Genomic DNA, 27,890 nt, shown 5'->3' on the forward strand with positions numbered 1-27,890 from the left:
AAATTAAATTTCACTGAACCTCCAGTGATGGAGTGCCTACAATTTCTGGAGGCAAGCGGTTCCACTGGTTAATTGTTCTAACTGTCAGGAAATTTCTTCTTAGTTCTAGGTTGCTTCTCTCCTTAGATAGTTTCCATCCATTATTTCTTGCCCTGCCCTCTGATGCTTTGGGAAATAATTTGACCCCTTCTTCTTTATGGCAGTCCCTTAAATCCTGAAATACTGCTTTCATGTTGCCCCTAATTTTTCTTTTCTTTAGACTAGCCAGACCCCAAATCTGCAGCTGTTCTTCATATGGTTTAATCTCCTGGCCTCCAGTTCAGCTAAGGTTTGTTTGGTTCATATAAACTAGTATTCATTTTAACCTATAAATGGAATTATTTTGCTTTTTTCCCCATTCCTTTTCAGCCCACTTAACAATGCATCAAATAATACAAACCGCATACAGCTGGTTTTGGTGGGAGAACATCTGGATGCCTGCTAACTGCACCTGGGCAGATTTAGAAGACCACAATGGATACATCTTTCCCAAACCACGACAATTATTTGCCACAATCCCATATGCCTTTGTGATGTTGGTGATCAGGTTCTTTGTTGAAAGGTAAACAAAAAATGTCTTTAAAAAATTAATACTCTTTTTTTTTTTGCTCCAATCATTCATTTTTGCTCCCCATATTTGATTTTCAATCCTATGAAATATCTTAAGGGCTTCCTTCCCACTATTTATTTTTGCAGCTTTTAGTGAGATGTTTCCAGCTTTAAAAGGATGGCCTGGAGCTATCTTGATTTAGTCTCAAAATTGATAATGAAAATGCAAATTACAGGGCAAGGATTGATCCTTTGCTCACTTGCCTGCTTTACCCTAACTTGCCACCTATTTATTCATTTATTTGTATAGTTGCCCGTCTCGAACCAGGGACGCTTTTATCTGCTTGCTTCGTTTTGTGTTTAAAGTGAAGGTAAAGCAAACAGATGTGTAAGGGCAAATGTAGACACACATTGTAAGGGAAAAAGACAAGGAGAATTAACATGTCACAGATTGTCAGGCAGAAAAAATGGGGACTACAAGTTCCAGTTCCAGTGAAGATGATTTAGAGTTAGCAATAGGAATAGCAGTTAGACTTATATACCGCTTCATAGGGCTTTCAGCCCTCTCTAAGCGGTTTACAGAGTCAGCATATTGCCCCCAACAACAATCCGGGTCCTCATTTTACCCACCTCGGAAGGATGGAAGGCTGAGTCAACCCTGAGCCGGTGAGATTTGAACAGCCGAACTGCAGAACTGCAGTCAGCTGAAGTAGCATGCAGTACTGCATTTAACCACTGCGCCACCTCAGCTCTATGTTAGATGTCTCTACACAAGAATCTGATGAAGTAATGATCAGCACTAAAGTGATGCTAGGTAAGAGTCAACAAAATTCAAGAGGGGCTGGATTTAGAATAGCAGTCACCAACTGGTGGTCCGTGAGAAAATTTTGGTGAGCCACAAAAATTATTTGCATTTTTTAAAATTGCACTAAATGAGGGGTCCTCAAACTACGGCCCCTGGGCCAGATACATGCAATGAACGCTTGTGTTGGTGCAGAGAGTCTCCCCCTTTGGGGTCTTTTTGTGCAGGTTGGAGGGGGACAAAAATTCTGACTTGCTTTGGCCTCCTGGTGCACGGCTTTGGGCGAAGGCTGGAGTGCCACTGATGGTGAAGAGCTGGAGGCCCTCATTTCAGTGGGACTGCATCACGGCCTGGAACTGGCTGACCATCTCAGCCCAGACACCGGTACCTGGCATTCCCACAGGTCTTCCCTCTGCTTGGACAGCCTATGTTCGTAGTCCTCAGTGAGGTGCTTCTTCTGAGCCTCCTTCTCAGTCAGATCCAATTTGAAGTGAGCCAGCTGTTTTGCCAACTCTTTCTCATGGTAGCTGCTTAGCTCTAACAACGGCTTCCTGTTGGGGCGCTAAGGAGACCTGGGTGGGCAGGCGAGGAGTGGCTAGGAATGGAGGGGAGGGGCGCGTAGAGGCCCGCGAGGCATCCCTTGACGTGAGTGACATCAAGTTGGCCATGCCCACCCAGTCACATAACTGCCTAGCCACACACACCCAGCCATCATTAGGCGGATCATATTAATGGTCCGCGGGATTTAAAATTATGAATTTAGTGGTCCCTGAGGTCTGAAAAGTTGGGGAGCTCTGATTTAGAACACTTAAGGGAATGTAATGATTCTAGATGGAGTCTTTTCTTGAGCCTGCCCCAAGCTCTGTCTCTTTTTCTCCTACACAGGTGTATGGGGGGGGAAGGGTTGTCATAGCAATAGCAATAGCAGTTAGACTTATATCCCGCTTCATAGGGCTTTCAGCCTTCTCTAAGCAATTTACAGAGTCAGCATATTGCCCTCACAGTCTGGGTCCTCATTTTACCCACCTCGGAAGAATGGAAGGCTGAGTCAACCCTGAGCCAGTGAGATTTGAACCGCCGAACTGCAGCTAACAGTCAGCTGAAGTGGCTGCAATACTGCACTCTAACCACTGCGCCACCTCGGCTCTATCAGATACAGTTGAATGGAGTCTGGTCTCTGACTAAACCAGCCTTCTTATGTTATGAGATAATTTGGGTGAAACAGAAAACAATTCTCCACTGTTCCATGCACCTGTGATATAACTTTCTTAACTACTAGACGGAAGCAGATTGGATCTGCCATCCCAAAGGTGTGTTAGATGGAAGTTCTGACCGTTGTCTTGAACCCTTTGGAGGATGCCCAATTTAAGGAAGCCTCCTCTGTCCTGGAACATGGGCTAACTATGCTGTGCAAATGAAGAAATGGTGCAACGCAATGCTGAAGGACTGCTCCACAATTCCCCATGAGACAAAGCAAATGGGTTACAACCATGAATACAGAAAACAGGTCCTTCTGCCCAAGCAGGGAGCACCTCTTTTTCCTGGGCCACCGTAGAGCTAGCCTCATTTGAAATCAGGACATTTTACCAAGTTCCCTTTTTTATTGTCTTCTTTCAGATATCTTGCTCTTCCTTTGGCTGACTACTTGGGCATAAAGGATGTGAGGCGGATCAAACCGCAGGATAATCCCACCCTTGAAAAATTTTTCCAAGAGTGCACAAAAAAGCCATCCCAGGTGAGGATTCTTTTTTAAAAAAAAAAAGTTCCCTGGGAGATTTCCATGCCACAAACCACTGCCTGCTTCTACCTTTCTATCCAGCCAAGGGATGGTAGACAGATTAACAGGGTTGGAAGGTACCTTGTGGGTCATTTAGTCCAACCCAAGCAGGAGACCCTACATCATTTCTTTCCAGTGTCTTCTTGAAAGCCTCCAGTGATGAAGCTCCCACAACTTCTGAAGGCAACTTCTGTTCCATGGGTTGATTGTTCTCACTGTCAGAAAGTTCCTCCTTGTTTCCAGTTGAATCTCTCCTTGCTCAGTTTCCATCCATTATTCCTTGACTGGCCTTCAGGTGCTTTGGAAAATGGCTTGACCCCCCCTCTTCTCAGTGGCAGCCCCTCAATATTGGAAGACAGCTATCATATCTCCACTGGTCCTTCTCTTCACCAGACTAGCCATGCCCAGTTCCTGCAAACCGTTCTTCCTAAATCCTCGACTTATGACCATAATTGAGCCCCATATTTCTGTTGTTAAGTGAGACATTAAGTGAATTCTGCCTCATTTAGGACCTTTCTTGTCACAGTTCTTAAGTGAATCTCTGCAGGTGATAAGTCAAATAATCCGGTTGTTAAGTGAATCTGGCTGGGATCACAGGACCCCAGCACACGGCAACAGTTGACAGTATGAGTCAGTTGCCAAGCATCTGAGTTTTCATCACATGATCATGGAGATGCAACAAAGGCAGTGGTGGGATTCAGCCGGTTCGCACCACTTCGGGAGAACCGGTTGGTAACTTTCTAAGCAGTTTGGTGAACTGGTTGTTGGAAGAAAACATTAGGGCAGAGAACCGGTTGTTAAATTATTTGAATCCCACCACTGAACAAAGGTCATAAGTGTGAAAAACAGTCATAAGTCTCACCACCGTTGTAACACTGCCTTTACAGTACATTCCCGTGAATGACAAACAGCACACAAAACACACCGTTACATATGCCCGCACAACAAAATGGGTCTTTTTCAGGTGTTTTTGCTAGCCAGGGAGCCCCTTCTCACAAACCCTTCTTCGTTGCAACAGAGCTGAGTATTCTCTAACCAAGACTAGTTAAGAATCACAACTCTTACTATCACAATCCATCCGTTTATTTAGCATTAGGTAATTCCTTTTGTACTCATGTTGCAAAGCTAAATGGAAATGGAATGTAGAATTACACAGATATTTGCATTGTTGGGAAATATCCATCCAATCCATGCACATTTTGTTACATTTTCCCTGGCCTGATAAAATAAACCTTATCTTTGATAAGGAAACCAATGCTATTGAAACTAACAAGCTAACAAGCCTTATATTTGCATAATTCATTTGGGAGCACAAAAGGTTGTGTCATCTGTGAGCATCCCAGCTCTTTGCTGTAGGAAGCTGGGTGGAGTTTTACCTGACTTGCATGCATCAAAATTTGAAAATGGGTTGGAACCCAGAGTCATCACCTCTTCTGACCTAGGCTTCCCCAAAAAGCACGAGGCAGAGTCCTGGTCCTGACAAAACCCCTTTTATTAAACAAATGTGACTTCCTCTCATTCACCTTCAGCAAAAGTCTGGCAAACAGTCTTTCAAAGGAATATTTATGACTACAGACCATATCTATTGGAAAGCTGCCTTGTAAATATTTTCCCAATGAGGTGCTGTGCAAGGGAAGACTGGGCACAGAGTCTCCGGGATTCACGGACAGTTCTTCACACTCCTGAAACGAATCTAACGACCAAATGGATGAATGGTTTCCTGCAAAAGCCCACTTCCCTTTCGTTCCTCTTTTATTTCCTATAGGAGGGGCCAATCACCTTCCACCTGTGGCTCCACTCCCAAATCGACCTTGATTTCTTAGCTATTCTTTTCTTCTGGCAGCTCTGTGCATGCGCACACTGGGAACAGGCTCCAGCTGTTCCTCTGCCTCACTGCTTTGTAGCTCCCTAGGCCCCTGATCACTGCCAGACGGCCTCGGCCCCGTCTCTGCCTCCAATGCAGAGCCCTCGTATGAGCCTTCCTTAGACTCCAGGATTGGCCCGTGTTCCTCCCCAACCTCCTCACTGTCTGAATCTGCTGCCAGCTTTGCTGGCCCCTGGAGATCCACAACATCACCCCCATGGATGAGAGTAAGGATGTGAAGTGGTTTTCATTAGAAGTCCCTTGCTTTATGTAGTCCTCGAATTGCAACCATTCATTTAGTGACTGTTCAAAGCTACAAAAAAAGGGACTTATGACAGATAGTCCTCAACGTACGTCCACAACTGAGCCAGAATTCATGTTGCTAAGTGAGACATTGATTCAGTGAGTTTTGTCCCATTTTACGACTTAAATTAGTAACAGGGTTGTTAAGTGAATTTGGTTTTCCCATTGACTTGGCTTGTCAGAAAGTTGCGAAAGGGGGATCACGTGACTCCGGAACACTAAAAACCAGTCATAAATGTTAGTCAGTTGTCAAGAATCTGAATGACAATCCCGTGACCAGGGTTGTCCCAAGGGGGCTTTTTTTTGAGAGGCTTCAGAGCTCTTCAGAGCTGAAGAAGCTTCTTGGATGAGAAGCGAAACGTACAATACAATACAATAGCAGAGTTGGAAGGAACCTTGGAGGTCTTCTAGTCCAACCCTCTGCCTAGGCAGGAAACCCTATACCGTTTCAGACAAATGGCTATCCAACATCTTCTTAAAGACTTCCAGTGTTGGGGCATTCACAACTTTTGGAGGCAAGCTGTTCCTTGTCTTCAAAGAAAAAACCAGGAAGCCCCTGGTTGAAAAAAGCCCTTTTGGGTCAACCATGACCTGGATGATGGAGAATCTCCATAGTCACGTGACCGTGGGGATTCTGCAAGGGTCACAAGCCTGAAGAAAAGGGCATAACTCACTTATTTCAATGCCATTGTAACTTTGAACAGTCTGTTCAACAGAACTGTTGTAAGGTGAGGACGACCTGTATTGGTTTCTTACATTTACATGACCATTGGAGCATCCCCACGGTCACATGCAGTGGTGGGATTCAGCTGGCTCGCACCTACTCAGGAGAACCGGTTGTTAACTTTCTAAGCAGTTGTGAGAACCAGTTGTTGGAAGAAATCTCCTTTTGTTTGTTTCCCCACTTTACAGGGCTAATCCTGTAAGGAAGGCAGGAAGGAAACATTCTGGTGTTGTTTCTAGCCTCATCTTGATTGCCCTGTTTACAGAAACTGCCTCTCCGGTTAAACCTTGTTACATTGTAACATCTAAAGCCAAGCACCCATCAACATGAGTGACTTTGAATTGGCCACGCCCACCCAGTCTCATGACCACTGAGTCCCATTTATCCAGCTGGTCATTAGGACAGACAACCAGTTGCTAAATTATTTTAATCCCACCATTGGTCACGTGTTAAAATCCAGGCCCTCGGCAACTGGCATATATTTCTGACAGTAGGACTGTCCCAGGTTCATGTGATCTTCATTTTCAACCTCCCCAGCTGGTTTCTGTCAAGCAACCTCAATGGAGAGGTTGCAGTGTGTCACTTCACAATTATAGCAAAAAGGTTGTAGAATGGGACACAGCTCACTTAACAACGGTCCTGTTTAGCAATAAAAATTTGGGGCTCCATTAGAGTCGTAAGTTGAGGTCATCCTATAGTCTTTCAACTAAATTTAGCATTAAAGGTGAGTGGAAATAGTTGGTGTTTGATGTGGATATCACATTTAGGTGATCTTAGAAGAGTAGAGTAAAGTAGAGTAAAGACGAGTAGAGTGTAGGGTAGTGTAAAGAGTAGAGTAGAGTACAATAGAATACAATAGAATACAATAGAATACAATAGAATACAATAGAATACAATAGAATACAATAGAATACAATAGAATACAATAGAATACAATAGAATACAATAGAATAATAGAGTTGGAAGGGACCTTGGAGGTCTTCTAGTCCAACCCCCTGCTCAGGCAGGAAACCTTGTGACATTTCAGACAAATAGTTGTCCAATCTCTTCTTTAAAAACTTCCAGTGTTGGAGAATTGACAACTTTTGGGAGCAAGTTGTTCCACTGGTTAATTGCGCTAATCTTGATCATTCTGTTTTCTTAAGCATGAGCAAACTAAATTGCTTCACAAATTGGCAGTTGTTAGATTCTTACATTCTGAACTTTTAAAATTGTGATGGAGTTTCAACACAACGGGTGGCATGAGAAGGGTGTGGGTAAATCTGGGGTGTTTAGCGTAGTGCTGAATTCCCAACTCTTTGCAGCACAATGAGATGCACCTGGATGCATTTTTCAATGGATTAGGAATTATGTCGCAAGTACTGCAGATAATGACAGGAGGAGTCATACGTAGGTGGAACACTTTGAAGAGCAGAAGAACCAGAAAAGTGATGCTCTTCACAGAAAAACAGAGGGGGACCTTGAAGGTCTTCTAGTTCAACCTCCCACTCAGGAACGAAGCCCTGTACCATTTCAGACAAATGAGTTGCCCAACTTCTTAAAAACTTCCAGTTTTGGAGCATTCTCAACTTCTGGAGGCAAGTTGTTCCACTGGTAATTGTTCTCACTGTCAGGAAATTTCTCCTTAGTTCTAGGTTGCTTCTCTCCTTGATTAGTTTCCACCCATTTCTTCTTGTCCTGCCCTCAGGTGCTTTGGAGAATAGCTTCACTCCCTCTTCTTTGTGGCATCCTCTGAGATACTGGAACACTCCTATCATGTAGTTAACAGATTAACAGAGATGGAAGGGACCTTCCAGGTAATCTAGTCCAGGCTCCTGCCCAAGCAGGAGACCCTACCTATGCCTCTACCTAGGATTGAACTCACAACCTCCTGATTGTGAGGTGAGAGTTCCACCTCTAGGCCACCACATGTCACTCACACTCTTTTTTTCTGCCCTTCTCTGTACATAGTCTCCAGTCTATGAAAGCATAAACCATTAGCATTTCTTGGTATGTACATAGTGTTTTTAAAAACAATGATAAATAGTTTTTAGAACTTTTTGGTGTTCTGAAACTTTTTTTATCTAGCAAACGCATTTGCTCTCTGACGGTCAGTGGCTTCCTCCTCCTCCTCCTCCTCCTCCTCCTCCTCTTCCTCCCCTCTTCCTTCCTGGCATAGAAGCTGCAATGCTTGTTTTGACTTGTCTTCCAGCGTGTGTATCACTGATTTCTCCCTCCTTCTTTCTCCAACCTTGCAGTCAGAAACACGTAAACTAGCTAAAAAGTGTAACTGGACTGTACACCAGGTGGAAAAATGGTTCAGGCGAAGACGCAACCTAGAAATCCCAACTCTGCATAAAAAATTCAAGGAAGCTTGGTAAGAAAAAGAGGCCAATCTCCTCCATTCTCTGTTTCTAAATATATATAAATATATCTATATATCTATATCTATATCTATATCTATATCTATATCTATATCTATATCTATATCTATATCTATCTATATCTATATCTATATCTATATCTATATCTATATCTATATCTATATCTATATCTATATCTATATCTATATCTATATCTATATCTATATCTATATCTATATCTATATCTATATCTATCTATCTCTCTATATCTCTCTCTATCATCTATCTCTCTATCTATCTCTCTATCTCTCTCTATCATCTATCTATCTATCGATCGATCGATCGATCGATCGATAGATAGATAGATAGATAGATAGATAGATAGATATTTTCTCAGGTGGAAAAAGAGCCAGAAATTTGACATTTAGTGGCATTCTGGGTATGGTATAGCCAGATATCCCTTTCTTGTCAGTCAACATAAATAAATAATATCATCAAGCTACCTATCTCAGGTCCTTGGGATGGACTTGATAGGTGGATAAAAATGTCAAATCCAGTCTAAACTTTTGCAACTAACTATAATAATAATGTAGTTATTATCCTGTTATCAATGAGTCTTGTCTTGCATATTCTCCAGAAACACTGATTACATTACACTACAACTTTGATTGCAAAATTGTAATCACCATCTTGACTTTTTAATTCTCTCTAGCCAATCTTGTAGGCACTGAAGCTTGAGTTTCCAAAGGCAGTTTTTACTATAAAAAAAAAACCTGGGTCATTGGTGTTCTCTGAGCTTGGTTGTTTTCTTGTAGACATTTCATTCCCCAAACTAGGTAACATCATCAGTGCTAGTTAGTTAGATGCCTAGCTAACACCAAGGGTGCTTACTAGTTTGGGGAATGAAATCAGAGGTGGTACCCGGAGGAGGCCCAATCTGTGCGATCTTATTGGTCGTTGGGAGGTAAATGGTAAACCAGCAATGGTTGTAAGTGTGAAAAACAACCATAAGTCACTTTTTAAAGTGCTCTTATAACTTTGGTCAATAAATAAATGGTTGTAAGCAGAGGTGGTATTCAGCAGGTTGTGACCAGTTCTGGAGAACCAGTAACGGAAATTTTGAATAGTTCGAAGAACCGGCAAATACCACCTCTGACTGGCCTCACCTCCATCTATTCTCTGCCTCCCGAGTCCAAGCTGAGTGGGAGGAAATGGGGATTTTGCAGTATCCTTCCCCTGCCATGCCCATCAAGCCATGTCCGTCAAGCCACGCCCACCAAGCCAGGCTATGCCCATCAAGCCACATCCACAGAACTGGTAGTAAAAAAAATTGAATCCCCCCCACTGAGTGAAATGTCTGCAAGAAAACAACCAAGTTGAGAGAGCATCACAGATCCCACATTTCAACCCTGAGCTACAAATATTTTCTGTCAGTACTCTGACTTCTTTTGCACTTAGACTTAAAAGTGGCTCAAATCGCTGCAAATAATAATGATGAGGAAAATTAATGCAGGAAGAAAGAGATGGGTAAACAGTCAATAATACTGCTTTGTTAGGTATAGTGAGAAGTCTAGACAAGTCTGTTCTATCTTGCCATCTTCTTCTGTGTTCATGTGAACTCCTTGGTCTTAACATACATTTTATTATTTGCAGTTGGCGATGTTTATTCTACAGTACCTCATTTATTGCTGGAATTATATTTCTCTGTGATGTAAGTTAAATATGGGGCCAGGAGGGAGGACTCCAGTGGTAACATGGCCTAACCTGAGGTTGCTTTTAACAGCAGCTTCCTGTGAGTTGTTAAACGTGGGTTAGTATAAAGACAGGTGTAATCTTCTCCCAAAAGAGGATAAGCTAAACGTCCACTATTATTACTCAGATTGAGTCACTGTGATAATCGAGAATTCCTGCACCATTATTCTGATATATATATATATATATATATATATGTATGTATGTATGTATGTATGTATGTATGTATGTATGCATGCATGCATGCATATATGTATATGTATATGTATATGTATATGTATATGTATATGTATATGTATATGTATTGTGTCACAACCCCTGGTATGCCCAAATATGGGAGGGAGCATACTGCTTCCCTTTTCTGTCTTTCGGCTCACACTAGGAGCCATCCAGGCAGAAAGCCATTTTTTTATGTTGCCTTTGCTGCATTTGTGTTGCATTTGTGCTGATCCCCCTTTATTTATTTATCAGCACAAATGCAACATTATATATATATATATAATATATATCTATATATATATATATATATAATATATATATATATATATATATATATATATATATGTCTCTAGTTGTTCGGGTTTTCTCCCGTGTAGAATTGGAGATGTCTTGGCAAGACATCTCCAATTCTACGCGGGAGAAAACCCGAACAACTAGAGACCTACATACTACACACCCGCGAAAACCTCAGAAAACATATATATATATATATATATATATATATATATATATATATATATATATATATATATATATATATATGTTGCATTTGTGCTGATAAATATATATGTGACACCATACATACACACACACACACACACCTTCATTCAACAAAGTACTTTGTGTATGGTTTTCTCAGTTACCCATAAGTCTTGTCATAGCCATCTCCAATTTGGAGTTGCTAAAAATGGAGAAGGGTGAAGAAGATTCTTAGAGTGGGTCAGGAATATGCAAGTCCTAATGCCAGAATCACATAGTTGGGGAGAGCATTAATCCACCTTCACCCAAAGTAGCTTACTAAATGACATTCAAGGAATCCCCATCTCTCTCCCCAACCTACTTCACAGAGTTAGTTGCAAAGAAGAAAAGTGCACTACAATCAGAAGGTCTTTAATACTCAGTTCCACCCTGTGGTGGCATCTTGGGAAAGGCTGTTGTAGAAGACAGGCCAATAGGGTTACTCTGATGAGCAGAAAAAAGAAATGATTCCTGACCCGAATTAAGTAGTGAGCTGGTGGCAGGGATGAGATTTGCACTGTTGTCATGTGGAAACATTAATGATTGTTTTCTATCTCCTTCTACATTCCTTCTAGAAATCCTGGTTTTATGACCTGTGGCAAGTGTGGCTCAACTATCCAAACCATGTGAGTCTGGTTCTTTGGAGATACTACTGGTTGATTTTGTTAACTGGTTCTTTGGAGATGTTGCTGTTGACTTTGTGTGAACAAATATTCCTCCCTTTGTTTCTGATGGCCCATGAATAGCTTTTTCACCATTTGGGCTTGCAGATTTTATTAGAATAGGATTTCCTTAGGGGAAGATGGTAAATGAAGCATTCCCATGTAGTCATGAGATGCTATCATGATGAAACAAATGAAGCATTCTCATGATTTTCATAAGAGCTATCATGATGAAACAAATAAGAATCAGCAAACCACAGTGTCCTATCTTCAATATGCCTCAGTAGGAATGCTATTATTGCTAGTATTACTAGAATACATTGTATTAGATGTATTAGGTTATGTTTGCTTCCTTGAGTGATATAGGTAGCCCTCAATTTACAATGACAGACCTACCTGGTCCATTCTATGCTTTAAGTGCCAGTTAAGAAGATTTATTGCTCATGTCTATTCTCATGCCTACATTCTCATGCCAGAATAATCTAGTCAACTAAAAGTCAGCATTAAGAGTTAATGGGATTCAAGGAGGGCTGAGCTTGGATCACTTGTGGGAATGTAATGACTCCATTCCTCTCTTGATTCCATTCCCCAGATTCTGCTCTTCTTCTAGTATTTATTTCTCCATAGGCTGGGCTGGGCCAGAATGGAATGGAACAGAATGGATAAATCATGATCGTAATCATAAAATACAATCATTATAAATCAGAGCACTCAGTGATAATCATAGGGCTCTAAATAAAAACAATCAACATAATTCATCACATGCAAACAACGAAATTATTCTCATAAGGTGCTAAGGGAATAGTTAATAGGAAAGAGGAGAAGGATAATATTGTAGTAATACAGCCCTAGTATGTGGTTTCACATCCCAGGGCATAAAACGTGTGGTGAAAATTAGTTGTTTAGCAGTTATGTCATGGGGAGGGGAGAACTATCCTTTTGTCTAATAGTTTGGGTATGCAATGTCCAATTAAGGTAAAGGTTCCCCTATATAACAGTGATACTATGATGGATAAGTAAAGGTTCCTCTCGCACATATGTGCTAGTCATTCCTAACTCTAGGGGGGGGGTGTTCATCTCCGTTTCCAAGCCGAAGAGCCAGCACTGTCTGAAGATGTCTCTGTGGTCATGTGGCCGGCATGACTAAATGCCGAAGGCGCACAGAATGCCATTACCTTCCCACCAAAGGTGGTTCCTATTTTTCTACTTGCATTTCTATGTGCTTTCAAACTGCTAGGTTGGCAGAAGCTGGGACTAGTAGCGGGAACTCATTCTGTTACGCAGCGCTAGGGATTCGAACCACCGAGCTGCCGATCTTTCTGATCGACAAGCTCAGTGTCTTAGCCACTGAGCCATCACATCCCTATTATCAACACTTTTTCTCCTGCTCTGGAACAAATGTACTCCCTCTCTAACCAAAAAAAGTAATTGCCTTTTCTTTCTTTATACTCTCTCTGCAGCCCATGCTCCCTTCCCAGTATTGGTACTACATGCTCCAGATGAGCTTCTATTGGTCATTGCTCTTTACTCTTGGAACCGACACTAAAAGGAAGGTAAGGAAGATGGACTACTTCATTGGTGTGGGAATGGGATGCAAGCCATTTTCAGTTCCTGGTTTCCAGGATGCTAGATAACTGTTAGGTGAACAAATAGACAGGAGTCCTGTGTAACTCGAAATGTAATAGCCATTCTTGCTCTGAAATTCGGGGTGGCTCAGATTATTTGTAGTATTGAAGTTGGGTCGCACTAAAGCACCATATTTTTTGGAGTATAAGACGCACCTTTCCCCCTCAAAATAGAGGGTGAAAATCTGGGTGCATCTTATACACTGAATGCAGCATTTTTGGCCTCCCGAAACCTCGCCTCCTTTGCAAAAATGGCCATGCATAGCCTTTCGGAGGGTTATAGAGTGCTCCTGGGGGCTGGGGAAGGCAAAAATGAGTAAAAAAGGGGCCATTATTTGCTTGTTTTTGCCCTCCCAACCCCCAGGAGCACTCTATAAGCCTCCTAAAGGCTATGCATGCCTCTTTTTTTTTTTGACAAAAAACAGGCCTGTTTTCAATAAAAACGGGCCATTTTTGGGAGGTCTGCAGATTGCAAAAACTTTTTTAAAAATTTGCCTCTTCAAAATCTTGATGCATTACTCCAGTGTAAGTCCGGTCTTTTTTCTTGTCATTCTTGTCACCTGTAAAGTTGGCTTGCCTCCAAATTAAACTAGCCCCCCCCCATTGCCCATTACAGCTGTTTCCTTGCAGAATATTTTCTACTCATTTCTTATTCATCCAAGTGATGTACACCATTTCCCACCATTATTTTTCAACAAGATTCAAAAAGAACAGCTCTTTATATATACGGTATATGGCTTTGGAAGGGGTGTGATGGCTCAGCCATTAAAGATGCTGAGCTTGTTAGCTGGAAAGATGACAGTTCGCGTTCGAAACCCAAGTCCTGCATGGCGGGGTGAGCTTCCGATACTTGCCTCAGCTCCTGCCCACCTAGCAGTTTGAAAGCATGTAAATGTGAGTAGATAAATAGGTAAAATTTGGGTGGGAAGGTAACTGTGTTCTGTGAGCCTCGGTGTATAGTCATGCTGGCCACACAGCCATGGAAATGTCTTCAAACAATGTTGACTGCCTCGGCCAAGAAACAGAGACGAACACTGCCCCCTAGAGTCAGACATAGAAGGAGAAGCCTTTACCTTTTATGGCCAGGAGTCCCCAACCCCCAGTCCATGTGGCAAATTGTCCGTGGTATTTCAGTAACCAGACCACGCAAACAATAGCAATAGCAATAGCAATAGCAATAGCAATAGCAATAGCAATAGCAATAGCAATAGCAATTAGACTTATATACCGCTTCATAGGGCTTTCAACCCTCTCTAAGCGGTTTACAGAGTCAGCATATCACCCCCACAGTCTGGGTCCTCATTTCACCCACCCCAGAAGGATGGAAGGCTGAGTCAACCTTGAGCCGGTGAGATTTGAACCGCTGAACTGCAGATAACAGTCAGCTGAAGTGGCCTGCAGTACTGCACCCTAACCACTGCGCCACCTCAGTTCCTTAAGTGAAGCCCCATCTACGGAATGCAGGCAGCATATGAAACCATGTCCCTTTCCATGGGAAAATCTCTCTCTCTACGAAACCAATCCCTGGTTCTTTTATGGCTTTGAAGCAGTTAAAAAGAAGAGGTCTTTATTTTCATCTCCTCATTCAGAATCCTTTTGGGCGCATGGGTTTTGGTACCTCCACCCTAATTTTCCTAAGATAGAGCCATCACTCTCCGTCTTCCAACACCGTCTTGGCTTTGAGAAGTCAGTTTCTCAATTTCTTTTCCTCAGGATTTCATGGCCCATGTGGTGCATCATTTTGCCGCCCTTGGCTTGATGTTCTGTTCCTATAGTGCCAATTACCTGCGTCTTGGAACACTGGTGATGATTGTCCATGATTCTGCAGATATCTGGCTGGAGGTAAACCTCAACATCTTGTAGGTGCTTGCGCTTAGTTACACAAGTCATGGGATTTCGTTAGTATTGTTTTTCATTCATTGTGGTATCTGGAGGAGTTATATATGAGTCTTGAGCCTGAATGATGAGCTTGTTGTGGCCTGCCAGTGGGCAACGGATATGGCAGCAGATTCAGACAGTGAGGAGGTTGGGGAGGAACATGGGCCAGTCCTGGAGTCTGGGGAAGGCTCTGATGAGGGCTCTGTGTCAGAGGCAGAAATGGGGCCAGGACCATCTGACAGTTATCACCTGCCTTTGGAGTCAGAGATCAGTAGGGCAGAAGAACAGCTGGAGCCTGTTCCCAGTGTGCAAATGTGCAGAGCTGCCAGGAGAAGGAAACAGCTAAGGAACAAGGGTCGACTCGGGAGTAAAGCCATTGGTGGATGGTGAATGGCCCCTCCCATAGGGAATAAAGAGGAGCAAAAGGGAAATGGAGTTTGCAGGAGACAATTAGTTCAATTCATTAGGGTGAAGATCTGTTCCTGACTTCTTGCCAAATATTGTCTACTACAAAGTGGCGTTTGGAAGATATCGGCCTGGCAGCTCTCGAAGCCTGATAAAGGTCTGTAGTGAAATCTCTTGAAAGATTGTTAGCCGGGACTTTGCTGCAGAGGAATTCACTTTAAACTAAATAAAAGGGTTTTTTTAAATCAAGCCTAGGAGTCAGCTTTGTGCTTTTGGGGAGCCTAGGTGAGAACAGAGCTATCCTATCGACACGAAACATTGGCCTATTTGGTCCAGAAAAAGCATTACCTTGTGGTCTTCTGTCCAAAAAGAAACTATGTCCTAACCCAGCTCATTTCCCCCATTCCCCACCACAACCAAGGTTGTCTCTCAGTGTTGCTACCGAGCTGAACATTGGAACCAGTTCTATGAACATAAATCTTCAAGACACTGTCTGAAACTATTTTTGTCAAAGGGGTCTTCTGCCCTTTTATTGGGAAGCAGTGTTATATCTTCTAGGCCAATCCCTGTGATTGAGATGTAAATATTGTACTTTTTGTCCATGATAGCTACCAACTAGCAATGTTCACGGACCAAATGTCCAACATAACATTTATTTCCTCAAAGGTAAATCTCTTCCTAAAGTTATGAAGATGGGAAAACAATGGATTCCTCTTTAATTAGGATTGAGAGGGAATGTATATGTATCTCTGTCAGAGGTAGGTTCCTGCCGGTTCGGCCCGGTTTGGCCAAATAGCTAGTAACTCAGCCAGACACGTGACCATACTGGTCTATCCTGGGCACCGCCATCTTTATTTTCTGTTCTGCACATGCGCAGAAAATTTTTCGGGCACCAAACCAGTAGTAATGCCGGCAGGAACCTACCCCTGATCTCAGTGCGCATATGTATAGTCCATAATATATTTATTGCAATAGATTTACATTTATTGAAGACATTTTTACAGAGTAAAAATAAGATAAATTTAAAAAAGGAAAAGAAAAGTAAAAAAATATATACACGTAAGAAATAAAGGGGAAAACAAAGAAAAAAGCAAAGATTAAAAATAAAATAAAATAAAGAAGCCACTTCCAACCTTTGCTAAAGGTGTTATAAAGGCATTTATATTTTATCCCAAGAAGCAATTTCACTGCCACAACCACCGGTTACCGCAGATTCCTTCTTCAGGAGACTACCCCAAGGTGGTAACTTCTCCCAATTGTTCAATTTCAGGCTGCAAAGATGTTCAACTATGCTCGCTGGGACAATACCTGCAGTGTTCTGTTTATCATTTTCGCAGTTGTGTTCTTTATCACACGGCTCATCCTCTTTCCATGTTGGTAAGTTGTGTTTCGGGTTGTTTGGCTTGAAAAATCGTGATGGCTGGGCGCAACGCCTGTTCTCAGCAAACACCTGGGAAAGAAATGACTCTCTGGATATTTTTAAGCTGGATGCCAAACATGATTCAAACATATTCATAACCTATATGTCAGGCCTGCAGTTATATTACTTTTAGGATATTTGGCCTGCCACACTCTCTAATATTTTTCTATGTTGTTTCATTAGTGTAGTAATTGAGAGGGGGAATAGAAAAGAGTAGAATTGTAGAATGTGTTGTTGTCATTCCTTTCTAGAAGCCCAAAGTGATCTTTTGTCTCTGCACCTCTGCACCTCACCGGAACTAGATGGGTGGAAATGCCAGCGTGGGCGAAAAAGATTGGACCATTTGATGGATTTATGGGTGTGGGGATAAGATCATGAACTTTCAACTGGGTGGAATCCCAGGAAGCTTTTAGATTTGGGATTCCACAGTTGTGCCAACATGCCTGTCTTATTAAATTGGAACTTTAAGGATAGCTCTGCCTTGGACTCTGATTTAATTCTGCATGATATTTGGAACGATGACATGATATCTCTGATGGCGAACCTGTGGTACAAAGGGCCCTCTCTTGGGCACGCATGCCATCACCAGCTGCTCTTCTGGTTTTCAGTGTGCGCATGCGTGCCAGCGAGCTGGTGTTCACACACACTGGCGCGCCAGAAACCCGAAGACCAGCTGGGCACCTGGTCTTCGGATTTCTGGCATGCCGGTGCATGCAAATACCAGCTGTCCACCATGCATGTACACACTAGAAACCTGACAACCAGGTGGCTGGTGCATGCATGCGCACCAGCCAGTTGGTTTTCGGGTTTCCGGCAGTCCAGTACATGCGTTCCGGTTTGGGCACTTGGTGCTGAAAAGGTTCACCATCACTGGCCTATATGAATATTTATGCTTTAATTTAGGGTAGGAGAAATGACAACAGCCTATAATCCAACTGGTTTTTTTCCCCCCTTCTTGTTTTCCTAACAGGATTTTACGGGCCTCGATATATTATCCTGTGTTTTATACCCAGACACTTGTGATCGCATATTTTGTATACAATGGGCAGCTATTGATCCTGCAGGGTCTTCACCTCTATTGGGCCTACTTAGTTTTCAAGATTCTGAAGAAGTTCATTTTTGTGAAGGTAAGGATGGACTTCAGTATCCTTCTAATGGAAGTTGGCCATGGTTATGTTCTGCTGGAAATTGGGGGATTCTAAAAGAATTGAGTGTTATATCAGTCTTTCATAATATAAAGTTCCCCTTCATAAATTCACAAACTCTTCTGGTCTTGTAGGCTTAGATCTCTAGAATAGAATAGAATGGAATGGAATGGAATGGAATGGCATGGAATGGCATGGAACAGAACAGAACACAGGGTGGAATAGAATAGAATAGAAAAGAATAGAATAGAATGGAATGGAATGGAATGGAATGGAAAGGAATGGAATGGAATGGAATGAATGGAATGGCATGGCATGGAACAGAACAGAACAGAACACAGGGTGGAATAGAATAGAAAAGAATAGAATGGAATGGAATGGGAATGGGAATGGAAATAGGAATGTAGAGAGTAGAATATAGAATAGAATATAGAGTAAAATATAGAATAGAATATAGAATAGAACAGAAAATAGAATAGGATAAGATAGGGAATTTAGAATTGAAATTTTAGAATAGAGAATAGAGAAGAAAGTAAAGAGTAGAGAGTAGAATAGAGAATAGAATAGAATTCTTTATTGGCCAAGCATGATTGGACACACAAGGAATTTGTACAGCTCTCAGTCTTCATAAAAGCTATAAATAATAAATCATGATCATATTCATCATAGCAATGCATCCATCATAAATCGTATGATATAACACTTAGGGATAGTCATAGGATACTAAATAATCAGTGAACATAAATCATACTAGGAAATGTAATTAAACACTATAAATCATAAAGATTCAAGCAACAAAGTTATAGTCCTAAGTAGAAAAGGGGATAGGTAATAGAAAAGATGAGAAGAAGAATAGTAGCTTCACCCATGGCCATTAGAAACTTCAGGGTTTGGTTTACAACTAGCAAAATCCAGGCTTTCCTTTATTGGAGCTATTTAATTTTCAAGATTCTGAAGAAATTCATTTTTTGAAGGTAAGGATGGACTTTAGGATCCTTCTAATGGAAGACAGTTATGTTTATGTTCTGTTGGAAATTGAGGAGTTCTCTAAAAGAATGGAACGTTACGATAAGTCTTTCCCAAGCTAATGCTCATCTTCACAAATTTACAAACTCTTTTGATTTTAGCCATTCTTAGTAATAACTAGGGCTGTTAGAAACTGCTGAGTTTGCTCTACAACTAGCAAAACCCCGATTTTCTAAGCACTCACGATAACATGCATTACCTGCCTTGTGCTAAGCCTCAAATCTGGGCATAAAACCTGGGCCAACCCACCACTAGCATCTTGCATCTTGGCTGTTGTTTATTCTACAACCAGTTACCCTTTCCAGGTGCTCAGGATTCCTATACCAGCTTGGGCTAAAATAGACAATGACAAGGTAAGCAGTGCGTGGTCTGTGCATGCTCTATCCAGAGGTATTCAGTTTTGGATATTTGAGGTGAGAATGGTTGTGGTCCTTGTGAAAAATTGACTGGAATCTCTGGATCAACCCAAATCACTTTCCAGGTTCTTGCGAAATTATTTTCTAGTGATTTATCTCTAAATATTCTGTCCACTTATTTCCTCTGGAGATACAATTCATTCTCTAAATGAGTTATTGATTGATGGTCTTGATTCTAGAAATCACTTTTCTTCAAAATCAAGTTTTTCAACTGCTTCCTCCAGTAGATGAAAGACCAACCTCTTAAGACCATCCTTAAAAAAAACACATTGGCCTATTGAGTCTAATATAATTGGTAGACTTGTTAGAGTTAGAGCCTCGGTGGTGCAGTGGTTAGAGTGCAGTACTGCAGGTTTCTTCTGTTGACTGTCAGCTGCCTGCAATTTGGCAGTTCAAATCCCACCAGGCTCGAGGTTGACTCATCCTTCCATCCTTCCAAGGACGGTAAAATGAGGACCCAAATTGTTGGGGGCAATATGCTGACTCTGTAAACTGCTTAGAGAGGGCTGGAAAGCACTGTAAAGCGGTATACAAGTCTAAGTGCTTATTGCTATTGCTAGACTTCCAATATCAACCATGACTTGACTTGATGGAAGAATATATTTCCTCACTGGGATGGCTGATCGTCTTAAATTCTCTTTTTCTCCCTCTTTCCAATTTGGCTGTCATAGATACTCAGCGATCCAACAGATTTCTCAGATCATTTCCTTTACTTTACAACCCTGATCACTTTGGATCACATTCTCATGAAATGCAAGGTGGAGGGGCAGTGTTGATCTTGGTCTTGACAAATCAAATCTTTGGGCCTCATATATTTATATAATATATAAAATATTCTATCCCTTAAATTTCAGTGAAGCATACAGGAGGAAAACAAACGGTCACCATGGCAATGCATGTGCCAAAAGTTGATGAATTGATGACATTGACAGATATCAATGCCATTTTGTTACGTGGACCATTCACAACTTTACCGCTTGTTTTAACTTTCCTGTATTTCAACTTTGCTGATTATGGATCTACTTTGCTGCTCACTTTTTCCAAACCAAACATCTGTTAATGTGCTAGATCCCCTGGGACATCCTAATTCCAGACTCAAGAATGGGCCTTTCCAACCTATTTTCACTTAGACAGAATAATGTTTCCACCCACTGCAAGCCAATCACTTCCAGCAGACGCATGAATAAAAACCCACAGTCTTTCTCTGATGTTTGCTCCCAACCTTAGAACAGACCAATTGATAGGGATGACCATTCCCTGAAAAATTTCCCTTAGACACCATGTCAATTCTTGTTATCTCCACATCTCGTGGAAGTTTTTCTTAAGTGAGTTGAACCTATAAAGTCAAACTATTTGAAACCCTCTTTTTGGAGCCTTTGTCTCTTACACAACCAGAGAAAGAGCTTTGGGACTTCTAATTTCAATCTGCCAAATCCAACGGACAAAACTTTCTTGGATGTAAGGAAAAAACACATCAGGATTCAATTTTTTTCCCTCCGTGATGGGAGAATGTTGAGTGCATCTAAACAGCAATAGTCCTTTACAGCCCTCTCTAAGCGGTTTACAGAGTCCGCCTCTTGCCCCCAACAATCTGGGACCTCATTTTACCCACCTCGGAAGGATGGAAGGCTGAGGCAACATTGAGCTGGTCAGGACCAAACTCCTGGCAGTTGGCAGAGTTAGCTTTCAATACTGCCTTCTAACCACTGGGAAGGAGGGATGAATGGATGGAAGGAAGGAAGGGAGGAAGATAGCAATAGCACTTAGACTTATATACCACTTCACAGTCCTTTACAGCCCTCTTTAAGCGGTTTATAGACTCAGCCTATTGCCCCCAACCATCTGGGTCCTCATTTTTATCAACTTCAAAAGGATGGAAGGCTGAGTCAACCTTGAACCGGTCACAATCGAACTGCTGACAGTCGGCAGAGTTAGCATGCAATACTGCATTCTAACCACTGTGCCACCAGGGCTCATAAAGAAACATCATGTCAGAGAGAGATGGGTTGATATCTTCTCGTTGTCTTCCTGCCTAAACTATCTTCATTTGAAGGGTGTACAATCCCTCACCAATAACCTGATCTTATTATAAGTAATTAGCAATATTACTTATTACTATTAGTTATTAACATTACTAATAATAAGGATAGAGCTTATTTTTTCATGTTAGAATTTGATGCACCTTATGGGGAGAGACTAGAACAGTTCATAAAATGTCACATGTCACTATCTCAGCGCCATTTTGTATATTGTTTAATATCTAATGTCCCCTTTCCCTCCCTCCCCAATGTTTTGGCCATAAACCTCTTCAATTCAGTCTCCAAACCAGGCCTCAAAATGCTGTCGAACTGACTGCAGTTTCTGTGAGAAAACATTTTTTGAGTATCTCCGTGACAGTCCAACTCCCTCCAACATCTGGGTGGCTTTTTAAAAAAAATTGGGAAGATGGTGTCACTTCCTCTTAGCTAGCCAAGGATTTAAACAAGTGGAATCTTGCTGTAAGCGTCTAGAATTCCATTCCCCCCTCCCTGCCTTTTTCCTTAGGTAAGAAGATTACATTTTGTACAGCTTCCTTCTTTAGAAGGCTGGAATTGGTATAATAATTAGATGTAGACTATTAAATGTTTGAAGTTAAGTTCAAGTCAAACTGAAACATTTGGCAGGGAGAGAATTCTTACAGGAGAGAGCAAACCTGGGAATTTTACAGCTCTTTCACTTCTCTTGTCCGGCCTGCCTGAGGTCAATCGCAAAATAGAAAGCAAATATAAAAACATCAAGTGTACATCATCACACAATACAACTGCATTGCTTTTCTTTTGTAAGGTAAAGGTAAAGGTTCCCCTTGCACATATGTGCTAGTCGTTCCTGACTCTAGGGGGTGGTGCTCATCTCTGTTTCAAAACCAAAGAGCCAGCGCTGTCCGAAGACGTCTCCGTGGTCATGTGGCTGGCATGACTCAACGCCAAAGGTGCATGGAGCACTGTTACCTTCCCACCAAGATGGTTCCTATTTTTTCTACTTGCATTTTTTTACGTGCTTTCGAACTGCTAGGTTGGTAGAAGCTGGGACAAGTAACGGGAGCTCACTCTGTTATGCGGCGCTAGGGATTCGAACCGCCAAACTGCCGACCTTTCTGATTGACAATGTCAGCGTCTTCTGTGTGCCTTCGGAATTTAGTCATGCCAGCCATGTGACCACGGAGATGTCTTCAAACAGCGCTGGCTCTTTGGCTTTGAAACGGAGATGAGCGCCGCCCCCTAGAGTCAGGAACGACTAGCACATATGTGCGAGGGGAACCTTTACCTTTACTTAAGTGTTAATTATTAAGTGCTAATAATTGCTTACAATAGTTCATAGGTAAGAAGAGGCAAAATTGCAAACTAAAATGGATCATTCAGGAATATTGTTAGTTTTTGTATTCACCATGGACTAGAAAACAAACTGCATTGTCAATGATCTTTCAAAATATATGAATATACATAGAGGAAAGTTTCAAATGATTTGAGGAAAATGCAAGCCTACAATTTCCCTTTGAATCCCTCCAATTACAGTACCCAGCAGGATACACTAAATCATATTATCTCCATTTTTGTTTGGATTGGTTTGGGTTAGCTTCAAGGTGGCCAAATTCTCATAACAAGGAACCCTTAGTTTGATCCAAAGCATCATTTTAGGGTTAACAGTCACTTAAAACAAGGCTAAAAGTCCCAGTATGCTGTCCTTTGTTTTACTGCCAAGAATGGATTTATAATTGGATTCACTCAGAAAGCAGTGGGACGTTGGGGTTCACACATGACTACCTGGGCTTTTGACATGTGTCCAAAGACCTGTGCCCTGGGGGAACTTATTGAATTTCAGTAACATAGTTAACAGAATTAATGAAGTCTGCAACCGGTATTTAAAAACCGTTTAGTCTGCAGTTGTTATCTCTCCACTGGATTCAGCCAAATGATACTGAAACATACCAGAAATGAAGCATTGTGGTTGGGCAGATATAAGAAGTGATAATATTCTACAATATTGATAATATTGGAGATAAAATGGAGGTAGTGACAGATTTTATTGTCCTGGGCTCCAAGACCACCGCAGATGGGGACTACAGCCAAGAAATTAAAAGACGCTTGCTCCTGGGGAGGAAAGCTATGGCAAAGCTAGACAGCATCCTAAAAAGGAGAGACATCACCCTGCCAGCAAAAGTGTGTCTAGTCAAGGCTACGGTTTTCCCAGTTGCAATGGATGGCTGTGAAAGTTGCACCATAAGAAAGACTGAGCGCTAAAGAATTGAAGCCTTTGAACTCTGGTGCCGGAGAAGACTCCTGTGAGTCCCTTGGACTGCAAGGTGAACCAACTGGTCAGTCCTAGGGGAAATCAACCCTGACTGCTGTTTAGAAGGCCAGATCCTGAAGATGAAACTCAAAGACTTAGGCCACCTAATGAGAAGGAAGGACTCACTGGAGAAGAGCTGGAGATGCTGGGAAAGATTGAGGGCAAAAGAAGAAGGGGACGATAGAGAATGAGGTGGCTGGATGGAGTCACCGAAGCAGTAGGCATGAGCTTAAATGGCCTCTGGAAATTTTGAGTAGTTCAGAGAACCGGTAAATACCACCTCTGACTGATCTCATCTATTCTCTGCCTCCTGAGTCCCAGCTGATTGGGAGGAAATGGGGATTTCACAGTATCCTTTCCCTGCCATGCCCACCAAGCCATGCCCACAGAACTGGTAGTAAAAAAAATTGAATCCCACCACTGATTGAAATGAACAAAACATCACTTTTGAAATAGATCTCCATACATGGAATTATTACTCTGTTATCCTTCTAGCCAAACAATATACATATATTCATTTCATTCAGAACGGGTTGGGCTCCTTAATATGCTTAATGCTGTCGGGCTAAATTTCACATATGTTTCAACAGAGCAATTATGCAGATACCTTTCCCTTGGATATTCCAAAAGCAAAAGTCAGCATTAACTTATTTATTTATATATTCCATCAAAATATTTCCTCTCTATATATATTATTTTTTTGATTCATGGAGGGTTCCCCTCAACCCCCAGTCTCTGTACAATCCTAATGACAGTCATGATGTTGCCTTATGTGAAGGGCAAAGGGAAATTCTATCCAGGAAGTCCTAGGGGTGATTTGGCCAAAGTGACTCCTCATCAATTGTTTGTATGCGGAAAGATGCTTTTCCTTCCCTTTCTCTGATTGTGTGCCAAGTTTATCTTTCAATATTTACACTGTGGATTGTTTGTTTGGATACACTTCTGCGTATAGCTTTGGAAAAGACAAAAGACTGAACCCCAGGAAGTTTGTGCTGTGGTGGAGTTCATGTTTTCGTTTTCTGCCCTTTCTTGGCTCCGTTTGCATGGAAACTAAGCGTACCGAGGTGGAAATGGGCAATCCCAAACTTGCACGTTTTTTGAAGTGTTTGACGCCTATATGTGGTACCGATAAAGGAAAATATTGATTGTTCAGGGTTAAAATGAGGGATTGTTGATGCTCTCTGAACTTGGTGGTTTTCTTGCAGATGTTTCATGACCCAACTAGTCAACATCATCAGTGCTAGAAGGGAATGGGATTTGCATAGAGGAAGAGGACAACGACTATGGGGTCGTTGGTGTTCTCTGAGATTGGTGGTTTTCTTGCAGGCATTTCACTATCCAACTAGGTAACATCATCAGTGCTAGAAGGGAATGCAGTATGCAGAGAGGAGAAGGAGGACTATAGGATCCTTGATGCTCTCTGAGCTTGGTGGTTTTCTTGCAGATGTTTCATTACCCAGCTAGATAACATCATCAGTGCTAGAAGGGAATGGGGTATGCATAGAGGAGGAGGAAGATGAGGACTATGGGGTCCTTGGTGTTCTCTGAGCTTGGTGGTTTTCTTGCAGATGTTTCATTACCCAACTAGGGAACATCATCAACGCTGGAAGGGAGTAAGATTTGCAGGGAGGGGGACAGAGAGGAGGTAGTCTATAGAGTTCTTGGTGTACTTTGGGCCTGGTTGTTTTCTTGAAGACATTTCATTACTCGATGCAATGTCTGCAAGCACTGATGATGTTACCTGGTTTAGGTAATGAAATGTCTGCAAGAAAACTACCAAGCTCAGAGAGCACCACGGACCCCATAGTCCTCCTCCTCTTCACACATAGCACTGATGATATTGCCTAGTTTGGTTGGACCATAAGGTTGGGCCATAAGGAAGGCTGAGCACCAAAGAATGGAGGCCTTTGAACTCTGGTGCTGGAGAAGACTCCTGCGAGTCCCTTGGACAGCAAGGCGAACCAACCGATCAGTCCTAGAGGACATCAACCCTGGCTGCTCTTTAGAAGGCCAGATCCTGAAGATGAAACTCAAATACTTTGGCCACCTAATGAGAAGGAAGGACTCCCTGGAGAAGAGCCTAATGCTGGGAAAGGCAGAAAGCAAAAGAAGAAGGGGACAGCAGAGACTGAGGTGGCTGGATGGAGTCACTGAAGCAGTCGACGTGAGCTTAAATGGACTCCAGAGGATGGTAGAGGACAGGAAGGCCTGGAGGAACATTGTCCATGGGGTCATGATGGGTCAGACATGATTTCACAACTAACAACAATTGAAAAGATGTCCAAATACACATATGAGTATAAAATCTGATATTCCTTCATTATTGCTTGAGAATTTTTCTTTCTTTTCTTTTCACAAATATTTATCCACAACTCAGTGGAATGGTAACCCAACTTCACTGATAGTCTTGATCCTTTGTGCCTGACAATCAATCACTATGGTTCTTTACCTCTTCTAAAGGTCACATTATCCTCCTTGTTTTCTGTAACACCAAGCAATCCACAATTGGCTTTTTTTAATGCTTTTGGTATTCTTCCTTCCTAGAATGTTAAAGATGAACGGAGTGATGATGAAGAAGAAGAAGAAGATTCTCTCAGCGATACTGAAGGGGAGTGTATGAAGAATGGAATGAAGAATGGATTAAATGATCCTCTCCTAAACAATAACAACAACAACAACAACAATATTAATTAATGCCCAGCCAATGCCATCTCCTAGTACCATTGCCTGCTGTGTCATAAACTCAATCCACCATACAGACTTTTGCATCCACATCAAAACCAAAGTCCATGAATGGTTTTATTGCAGATCAGTAGATTTAGGAGGGAGTTCACTTTTGCAAAAGTGCTTCCTTTGTAATATGCAGTGTAGAGGATATGCAGCTAAATTATTATTTGTTAAAAAAAGAAAAAAAACCCTGAATGGTTAAGAATAGGAATGAATTTAGAACAGAACCTTTTTAGGGTGAGATCTTTGTGTATTTCAATTTTGATAAGACTTAAAACAGTTTGGACAAGTTTTTAAAGATGTTTTAATACGATTTGAGAAGTGTGGCTTTATACTGATTTTATTGAAGAGTGGTATGGTTTTATACAAGGAAAATCCATGCAGTTGGAATCTGCTTCAGTGAAAGCTGAACCATATTTGATCAACAGGCTGCTTATTGGTGGACTCCAAATGAAGACAAGAAGGCTTTATCAATCCCTCTTATCAATGAAGCTCTGGATGTACCGTATTTTTCGGAGTATAAGATGCTCCGAAGTATAGGACGCACCTAGCTTTGGGGGAGGAAAACAAGAAAAAAAATCTGCCTCTGCCTCCCAGCAATTTGCCTCCTTGCAGCAAACAGCAAACAGCCTATTTCAGTTTCACTTTCAGTACAGCCTGATTAGCACAAGCAGTTGATCAGCTGTTTCAGGCTGCAGGGATTGCCATAGCCTAATGCCGCCTTCTCATGCTGCATTTTCGACCTCTGTGTCCCATTTTTCGTCCTCTGCGTGCCCAATTTTCCACCCATTTCGGGCAGCAAGGATCAGAATGGGCACAAAATGGGGTGCGCAGAGGCCGAAAATGGGGTGCACAGAAGCCAAAAATGGGATGCGGAGGCCAAAAATGGGGCGCATGGAGGTGGCAATAGGCAATGGCAATTCCTGCAGCTGATGGTCAGGAGGCCGATCCAATCGACAATCAGATGCTTGTGGTAATCAGGCTGTGCTGAAGGTGAAACTGAAACAGGCTGTTCCTTGTTTGCTTCAAGGAAGCAAATACCTGGGACGCAGAGGCCAAACGTTGGGGGGTGGGTGGCTGGGGCTACATTTGGTGTATAAGATGCACCCAAATGTTCACCCCCCTTTTGGTGGGAAAGTGCATCTTATATTCTGAAAAATACAGTAATTGTCAGATGTAATTGCCAAGTCCAGAAGTGAATTCTGCCTTTAGTGCAATGATTTTAGAATGTATATTCTAAATTTCACTGGTTCCTGAGTGTACCTTCCAGCCAAGTTCTTGCAACTACATGGATATGACAGCATTTCTGGAAATTGATGTCCTAACCCACCAGGTGTCACCAAGACTGAACTGGATAGCCACATAAATTT

The 27,890-nt window shown here is 41.9% G+C and overlaps 1 protein-coding gene across 1 annotated transcript; it reads left to right on the forward strand.

Annotated features, from left to right (window-relative positions):
- Positions 1-419: 419 nt before the first annotated feature.
- CERS3 (ceramide synthase 3) lies at positions 420-26,487 on the forward strand. The gene is made up of 11 exons (XM_032233153.1): positions 420-601; positions 3,008-3,125; positions 8,296-8,414; positions 10,054-10,111; positions 11,466-11,516; positions 13,013-13,105; positions 14,891-15,019; positions 16,731-16,837; positions 17,851-18,007; positions 19,357-19,404; positions 26,338-26,487. The coding sequence occupies exons 1-11, from the start codon at positions 420-422 to the stop codon at positions 26,485-26,487; spliced, it is 1,212 nt and encodes a 403-aa protein (XP_032089044.1).
- The last annotated feature ends 1,403 nt before the right edge of the window (positions 26,488-27,890 follow it).

Source organism: Thamnophis elegans, chromosome 16 (assembly GCF_009769535.1).
Source record: "Thamnophis elegans isolate rThaEle1 chromosome 16, rThaEle1.pri, whole genome shotgun sequence".
Taxonomy (NCBI): Eukaryota; Metazoa; Chordata; class Lepidosauria; order Squamata; family Colubridae; genus Thamnophis; species Thamnophis elegans.